The sequence below is a fragment of the Vitis vinifera genome, chromosome 18, assembly GCF_030704535.1.
Source record: "Vitis vinifera cultivar Pinot Noir 40024 chromosome 18, ASM3070453v1".
Taxonomy (NCBI): Eukaryota; Viridiplantae; Streptophyta; class Magnoliopsida; order Vitales; family Vitaceae; genus Vitis; species Vitis vinifera.
The window spans coordinates 36,262,199-36,271,525 of NC_081822.1; the positions used below are offsets into that span (position 1 = coordinate 36,262,199).

Here is a 9,327-nt window from a genome sequence, read left to right on the forward strand (position 1 = left end):
ATACTAAATTACTAATAATAATATTTGACGTCATAAAATGTTGTCCAACTTCCAACAATTAAGGTAAAGCCAATTCCATTTCCATACTAAAGAGTGAATTGCCAACAAACGCTGTAGTGGAATGATTTTGGGTAGGCCAACATTGGGCTTGGCCTAACTTTGGGTTGGGTCATCCAAAATTTCACAAAACTTTGAGTCCAATTAAGGTTTTGTTTAATAAGTAAAACAATTCTAAAAAATTGTTTTTGAAAACCTTGTTTTAATGCTTTGTAAAATAAAATTTTATTTAGGAATCTAAAATGTTTTTAACCTATTTTCTATGTTTTTAAATATGTTTTAGAAATAACTTTTATGTATATAATTATTTTTTAAAACAACTTTACAACTAAAAATGTTTTCTGAAAATACATTTTCTTCTGTTTTTAAGAATAAAAAACTATTTTTCAAATTTGTGGTTGTGTTTTTTAAAGAACCATCAATCAAATGCTTATCAAAGAAGCACTTGATTTTTCAATGTTTTATTAAAAAAAATGCATTTTTAAGTTGAAAGTGTTTTTTAATGGACTTTTTACCTACCGGAATCTAACCTATCAACCCAAATTAAAAAAATATATATATAAAAAATAAAAAATAAAAATTGATGATTGAACACATCAAATTAGAGGAGATGAGTGGGGTGGGTAGCCCAAGTTATAGCATTATTGTTCACCATCATCAACGAAATCCACGAATCTATTATGATCAAATTCTCCACTTCTTTGCAAATTTTCAATGTCAAATGGTATAATATGGCTATTTTTTAACCTTCATTTTTTCCTTTTTCCTCTGAGAACAAGAACACAACTAAACAAGTCCATATTTTTCACATAACAATTATGTAACAAAGAGAAATAACAGGGCCTTTGCTTCATGGGTCCTCCTCTTCGAACAAGTCCAGTAATGCAAGTGCCTGCAGTAATACAATTCAAAACATCAAAACCAGCCCAAGAAGGCTTACCTCAGAGTGTCTCAATATAAACCAAAAAAAGAGATAAAAGTAAACAGCCAAATCCTAGTTTAAAATTCACATTTTCAATACAAAATTTACCTCAGGCACAGAGAGCTGCAATCTGAACTTGGGGCCATCATAGTGGTACAAAATGGGCCTAAATGCATCCTCGTCTAGTGGTTTGCATTTCTTCTTGGTTCGAATTCTAACCTGAAATCATTCCATTATTATCACCCTTCATTCACTGTAAGTCTTTCAAAAAATTGAAAATTGGTGAAAATATTTGGATGGGTGAATGGATAAATTTTCCTACCTGGGCTGGAAATCTGGATTCTCCTCTGCACTTCTTGTCTTCCCATGCTGTTGGGTCTATATTTGAGCCCCCAAAGCTCATGGCCTTTGGTTTTATCACATTAAATATGGTTAGATTCTAGGGCCTATTTGCAAACTTTTATCAAAAACACTTTTATATATTATTTTTTTGAGAGTAAAAAAAAATTGTTTTTTAACTTTAAAATATGTTTCACAAATTTTAGGTTGAAAACAGTTTTGAGAATTTGTTTTAAAAATAAGATTATTTTTTGAAATTATATTAAGTTGATTTTATGTGTTTTTTATAAAGCAGTTTGGAAAAAAGAATCACATTAAGAATAGTTCATATTTGAGTTTTCAAAATAGAATATTTCCCTATGAATCATACTAAACGCTTTTTGAAACATAGATCGTAACTCGTGGGGTTTGATTGGATTACTCAAATTAAGGGATGTCAATTGAATTTAGTTTAAGTTTTAGAGATCATCGGATAATGATTTTTGAAAGTACTTTTAAAGTGTGTTTGAGAGTGATTATAGAAATTGTTTATAACACTTCTAACATTTGAATGATAAAAATTTTCAATTATTAGGAATATTAAAAATGTTTCTTAAAATAACTACCAAATAAGCTTTTAGTATTAAAAGTGTTTTCGAAAAAAATTCAGGTATTTTGATAAAATTTAGAAATACTTTAAAAAATCTAAAAAATTGTTTGCATAGTTGAAAATTGCAGAAAGTAAGAAGAAAGGTACCTGGTATACCCCATGCAACTGATGGGCTGTGTAGTTATAGAGGAAAAGTGGTAGGCCTGGGGTTATTGCCCTAACTGAGTCCTTATACTTCTGTGGCAGCCCTGGAATGAAAAATGAAGCATTAGTTGGAGGAGAAAAATCAGGTGTGTTACAAATTTTGCATTGAAACTAGTTTTTAAAGAATTTTTATTGAAAACAAGTTGTTTTTTAAAACAAATTTTCGGTTTTTTAAGTGTTATGAGAAATAAATAAAAATAAAAAATAATATTTTGAGAACTTTTGTCTTATATTAGAATCAAGAGAGCTCACCAAAGAGCTGGCGGCGAAGATCCTCTTGCATGGTGTCATTGTTGCACACAAAGATGTAGCCCCCCAGGGCCTCATTTCTGGGAAGCATCTCAGATGGGGGCAGTGTCCTGTACCACCTATCAGGCTGGTGAAGATGGAAGTAATGCTGAAGTTTTGTGTCCCAATTCTTCATTGGTTCGTCGATGGGCCGTGTCAGTCGATGGTGATCGTCGTCCGGCCACTGCGCTTGGCCGTTGTGTGCTACCCTGGTGGCCGGAATCCGCCATGTCTGGTACTGATTTGCAGCACCCATGATCAGCTGGTGCGCCATGGGGAGAAGGCATTGAGAGGGGTGGTACTTATAACTTTAGGCACATTTTTTTGTGGGGTACCCTACAAAAATGGGGAACCTTTTTGGAGTTTGGATTTGAATCAAAGAGACCGCCAGTTCCATCCATAAAGGAAGGGTATGGCTCTTAATTTGATTTTGAATTTGGGCTTTTTCTCATTGTCCTCATGATTAGTTTTTGTTCATGGAATCTAGCCCAATATCCCCGTTTGGTCAATCCATTACTTTACTTTAGGGCTAAAGAAATAATGGCCCTTAATTTGGGCTAGAATAAGCTTTATTTAGTATTTATGTTAAAATTATATCGTTATCCATGAAAATATTGATATCATTGATGGCTCGATTTTATGGAAATACATATAAAAATCTTGGTATTGAAGGAAATTTTCATGAAAATTTAAAAGTCGATGAAAAGTTTAATGGATATTTCAATTTTATAGAAATATTCATATAAATATTGACGTGGAAGGAAATTTTTATAAAATTTTGAAAATCATTAAAATGGTCGGATTTTATGAAAATATTAATATTTTGAAGGAAATTTCTATAAAAAAATTAAAAAAAATTAGACTTCATGAGAAGTTCCACCATGGATTCAATTTTATGAAAATATTGATATTAAATAAAATTTTCATAAAAAATTAAAAGTTACGAAAATACATTAAAATGCATACCTTTTTTTAAAAAACTTTGGTAAATGATAAATCACCTAATAATATACATACTAACCTAAATTCTTTTAAAAAATAATATAAATACGATAAGTAAAATTGGAAAATAAAAAAATATGCTTGTTATGTCTTGAAATAAAGCTAATACGACAATATATAAATATAATATTTATAGAGGAAGATAATAAAATATTAGTGAAATATTTGTATCCCTCTTTCAACATGATACCCCTAAATTATAACTATTTAGATAAAAAAAATCCATATTAAAAATAATTGTCAGATGTTTTCATCTTTGGCTGCAAGTAGGATGATTAGGTCCAACCCAAGTTGTCAATTTGACCCGAATGAAATCTTATTATAAAGAAATTTTGATAGAAAATTGCACAGAAATTAATGAAATATATCCAATTAATGTTTTATCTAGTTCTCATACGAGCTAATTTAAAATGTCTAGCAGACTACATTATGATTTTTTTTTCTAATTTTATTTTTATTTTTATTTGTTAAAAGTATAATTAATTTGCTCTTGTGGCTACAAATTTTGGTTTAGGTGGGCTTCAATTTGTACTAGAAAACTTGGGCCCATTAGATTTGTGATAACATGAAGCATGTAGAGATTGAAAACATCTCCCTGTATAGGGAATTAGTATTTTTTATTTACGTCATCATTACTACATAGTATTCTTTACCTGCAATAATGGCCTACATTATCCTTTTCTTCTTCAACCGAGTTGCAACCTCCATGAAAATGAACAAGAAATTCACGATCCAAAGAGGCCATACTGCCTTCTCCACCAGAGCAACCTTCAACAATAAAAGGAAAAAAAACATCAGAACCAAGAAAAGAATGAATCAAAGAATGTGAGAATGAAAGAAAAATGAAGAAGGGGAAACCTCATGCCAGGTGATGATGATGATCATTATCATCATCACTGTCCAGGGAGTCTAACAACTCGATAACGAACACAAACAGATTAACAGCAAGAAGAAGAGCGAGGCAGTGATAGAGTAGCTTCAAGAGAGCAAATTCACTGAGACGAACTCCTCTCTCATTCTCTTCTCGTTCCACCTCCTCTCTAAAGATTCGCACGAAGCTATTTCCCATTTTCAGTATCTGTTTCTTGGTCAACACAAATTATTTTCACTCACTTCCGGGGCAACCAAACAAAGGACCACAGAATAAAGATAACTTTCCTTCTCCAACATTTTCTTGGCAACCAAACAAAGCATTTTGCGGGGCATAATAGTTGAGGAATGTAATTCAAACTTGGAACAGAGAATCAAGAAAGAATTTACTTGATAAAAAATGAGATGATGATAAAATTTTCTTGGAAACCAAACATGGGTATTAGAATTCCAAAGGTTCACAGAAATCTTAAAGTGCCCACGCCAAAAACTGAATTACAAAGACAAGAAGGTATTAAGAAAGATCTTGGCAAAGAGATGAAATTGAGAATGCTTGCACCAAAAGAAAAATGGAAAAGGTTATCTCAGTTTTTCAAGAAAATGTAAAATTGTTGCATTTTCTCGGCAAACAAACAAAGAAAACGGACTTGCTTGCCCACAAATTATAATTCAAAAAGATCAATTTAGTGATAATTTATTTCACTAAAAATTTTTATGTTTACAGTAAGTTAAACTATGCTATATTAAATCTCGATCCACGATAAATTTTGAGATAATAATAATTTTTTGTTCTTCTTTTCATATGATCTTGTAGACCAAATCTAATTGCAAAGAAATTAATAAATAATGAGTTCATCAAATCATAATAATGAAGTGTTGCTAAAAAAAATAAAAAGTAAAATTGTTATAAGATGAGTGGTGGAGGATACTATATTAAAGAACTCTTAATGGCCATTTTTGATATATCTAAACAATAATTTTGATTTCTTCGCAGCTGGATTTTTATTGTAAAGAAATTCAATACGAATGTAGTTATATTTCCAAAAATCATCATAATGAATTTTTGTATGAAAAAAAAAAAAAATCATTTTGCATTATGATCTAAGCTAGACAGCACACATCATATTTTCATGAGCAGTCAATTTTAATATAAAAATAAGTTTGATTCTTTTCAAAGGATTTGGTAGCGAAATTCAATTTCAAAAGAAATTAATAAGTAATGTTCGTCAAATTCATTATTATTAGAAAAATTAGGTTAATCCAACCTATGGTAATCATCCTAAAAGGGGGTGAATAGGATGATAGTTTCTTTTTGCAAATTTAAACTATGTGAATGTAAGATACAAATACATGCAAGTATATAATAAAACAATATAAAGACAATTATATATAAAGAAAAAGAGTAAGGAAAAGAGAATGCAAACACAAGATTTTATAGTGATTCGACGTAACCTGACCTACATTCACTCTCCTCTAGCTTCAATCCCAAGCTTGAGGTTCCACTAATTCTAATATTTTGATTGCAGTAATATTTAATACAGATGTAATTATATTCCTTTAAATCTTCATAATTAGTTTTCATTTGAAAAATATCTATTTGCTTCCTAATTTGTGCTAGACTATAAAACATTAAATTTCTATCAATGATTAATTTTTATATGGCGATAAATTTGATTCTTTCCAATGATTAGGTTAATCCTTCCCTTATTGCAAAAAAAAAAAATCAATAAATAGTCATGTTCATCAAAATCATCATAATGAATTATTGTGTGAAAAATAAATAAAGTTATTAACAAATGAGTGTTAGACGATACTCCATTAAAAAACTTTCAATTGTCATTTTTCGATAAAGTCAAACAAAAACATTTGTCCAAAACCGATTTTGATTAGAAAGAAAAATAATATACATATAGTTATATTCCCCAAAATCAGCATCATTAATTTTCATATGAAGGAAAAAATCAATTTGCTTCAAGATGTGAGCTTGAATTCAAAACATTAAATTTTTTATCAATTACCAATTTTTATATAGCAATAAATGTGATTCTTTTGAATAATTAGGTTTAACCAAGCGTGTCTACAAAGAAATTTAATAAGTAGTTATGTTTGAAAAAATCATCATAATAAAGGGTCGTGAAAAAAAATGCTAACAAATGAGTGTTGAATGATGTTACATTATAGAACTTTTAAATTGTCATTTTTGATATAGCTAAACAATTATTTTAGTTATTTTGAATGATAGGATTTAAGGTTTAGGGTTTAAAATTTGAGGTTTAGAATTTTGAGTTTAGACACTTGAATATACATATGGGATTACTCAATATTTAGGTTGGACTTCATTGATTAACTTAGCTCTAAATGTGTAAAAAGTATTATTTTTGTATTTTTGTTAGCATTGTTTTGGCCTATTAGTGTCTTTGGATTCACCATATATATTTTTGTGCACTCTTTTGCTAGGTGCTTTTAATAGAATCAATCTTTGTCAATCCAAAAATGAACATAAGGAGAAATTTGAAGAGCCACAAATTGATAACAAAACCAACCCATTTCAATTTGATTTCAAGTCCACCCTCCATCAGCTAAGTTATAATTTACTCATCTTAAGCAAAGCTTAAATTAACATTGAAGGTTACGTCGATCAGATTTGAACAAGCACAGGTGCACGAGTCATTGGAAAAATGAGAAGCATGCATGAATTGCACGTAATGAGAGTTTTATAAATCACAAATCACCATCCGCATACTCCTTTTTCGTATTAGACAAAAGGTATAAAGATGCAAAACACGTGCCTGCCTTCTCCGGAGCTTTATTTGCAGCACGATATAATCACTCTGAGCACCAACCTTCATGAAAAGAACAAAAATTCAAAATCCAAAAAAAAAATAAAAATGCCGGAACTAAAAAAAGAAGAAAGGATCTCATGGGCATGATTCTCATCATCTCTCCCACCAAAGTAATAGCACAGTTCGAAACAAGCATCAAAATCAGAAAGTCATAATTACCCGCAACATGACCACCTTATGTGCATCTGCCTTCTTGTCCAGCTAAATGACGCCAGAAAATACAAGTATAAAGATTCAAAACATGTTCATCATCATATTAGCAATCTGCATCAAATTCCATTCAATTCAGTATAAAGATTCAAAACAGATTCAAAACATCTTCATTATTCAGACTAGAAATCTGCCTCAAATTTCATTCAACCATAGCTTGTCCCTGTTCAGTTGATGATAAGTCTCATGGAAATGGAAAGGAAGGAAAAAAAATGGAGTGAAACCATTGCTTTATTTACATCACAATATAGTAATCTTTTTCTGCTTTATTTCATGTTTGGCGGACCCTTTCAAAATCCAAAATCCAAAAAAAGGCAGTTCTGCTTTTCCCGTCCGAGCTCCTTCTCCTTCTCCACCCGAGCAGCCTTTAATAAAACGGGGAAAAAACATCAAAATCCTGAAAAGAAGAAATTTTAAAAAATGCCAGAACTAAAGAAAAATGAAAAATGGATACCTCAGTCCACATGATTCTCATCATCTCTGCGAGGAGGATTCCTAAAGTAATAGTCCCACAGCCGGTTAACCAGATACGGCACAAGAACAAATCCACAGACTAGAAACAACAACCCAAATGGTCCAAGTTTATTGAGCTGAGCCAGACGAATTTCTCTTTCTATTCGTTGCATAGCCAACTGACGCTCTAGGTCTTGTTCCAGCACCTCTCTTACAGCTCGAGTGAAGTTATTCCCCATTTTCAGTAACTGTTCATTGGTCAACAAAAATTATTTTCACTGAGTTTCACGGCAACGAAACAGAAGCAAACAAAATACAGATATCTGTTTGTTTGGTTGCCAAAAAGACTTAACTTTTCGGCCCAAATATAAGATATAATGCTTTGGATTCCTTGACAGCCAAACAGACATTAGGTAGATAGGAAATCGTAAATCAAACAGAGATGCACGATACGAAGGGATCTTGGTTTTGAAAATGATTTAAGTAGAGCGTAATTTCGTACCTTTCAATTTTCTGAAATTAATTTTCATTGAAGCCAAACAAAGCATTTGCGAAGTACAACAAATGCAATGCAAAATTAGAACAGAGAATCTACAAAGATTTTACTTGAAAAAATAATATGAAATTAAAAGAACCAGCAACCAATTTACAAATCTAAAGGATCTAGACAAGTAAAGAAGTTAGAATAAGAGTGAAGATTGCCAAGAAAATTTCTCCACAACCATTCCACAGCCACAGCAACAACAGTGCTTACTCAGCACTTCCAAAGAACTGGACTACGAAGACTACAAGTATTAGGGAAGATCTAGGCAAAGAGATGAGATCGAGATTCACCAGAAAAAATGCAAGGAAAATTTTTAATAGTTTTCCAAGAAAATGTAAAATTGATGCATCTTCTCGGCAAGCAAACAAGGAAATCGAAGGAAACGATCCTCATGCCAAGAAAATGACAGGTTCTTGAATTTTCTTGGCAAGCAAACAAGTTAAACAGTTAGTTCTAGAAGATTCAAGTTACTATATACTCACCGAACAATGAACTCTCACGTCCTGCGATGCACTCTGTTCCGAACTGAATTAACTAAAATAATGCAAGAGGCGGGAACCTGACTCTTTTGTATTTGGGGCTGACCCTCAGCTCGGGTCTTGACTTGGGCTACTCAGCCCAAACCCGGCTTTGGATCGTGTTCGACCGGCCCATCTTTGACATGATAGCACTGTTCAAGTTTTGGAATTGAAAATGACGATGGTAGAAGAATATGTGTCATTAAAAATTAATTTAACATAAAAATAAAATATTTAAAAAAAATTAAAAGTATAATAATGACAACAATATAAAGAAAATTATATTTTTATTTCAGTGATTTAAAAGTATGAAATGAGTTACCCCCAACTGAACTACCCCTCAGACTTACAACTTGAATACTTTCTTATTACTCCTCAAAAATTAATTAGCATATTTTAACCATTATCAAAACCTCTCATTACCTTATGTTTTCAAATAGCTTAAATTAAAAAATATGCAACCATAGGAGATTTTTAAAAACAAAAAA

General features: G+C 31.2%; 1 protein-coding gene and 1 long non-coding RNA gene across 2 annotated transcripts; both read right to left on the reverse strand.

The window, feature by feature from the left end:
- Nucleotides 1–714: 714 nt before the first annotated feature.
- Nucleotides 715–2,697, reverse strand: LOC100256906 (B2 protein). Its single transcript, XM_002265007.4, has 5 exons — nt 2,364–2,697; nt 2,055–2,155; nt 1,302–1,385; nt 1,088–1,198; nt 715–949 (listed from the first exon to the last, which is right to left on the reverse strand). Exons 1-5 carry the CDS (start codon nt 2,671–2,673, stop codon nt 908–910), a joined length of 648 nt encoding a protein of 215 aa, XP_002265043.1. The 5' UTR covers nt 2,674–2,697; the 3' UTR covers nt 715–907.
- Nucleotides 2,698–6,998: 4,301 nt separating this feature from the next.
- On the reverse strand, nt 6,999–8,974 carry LOC109121585 (uncharacterized). Its single transcript, XR_009465022.1, has 4 exons — nt 8,804–8,974; nt 7,779–8,025; nt 7,274–7,689; nt 6,999–7,114 (listed from the first exon to the last, which is right to left on the reverse strand). It is a non-coding gene; the product is annotated as an uncharacterized LOC109121585 (long non-coding RNA).
- Nucleotides 8,975–9,327: the final 353 nt, after the last annotated feature.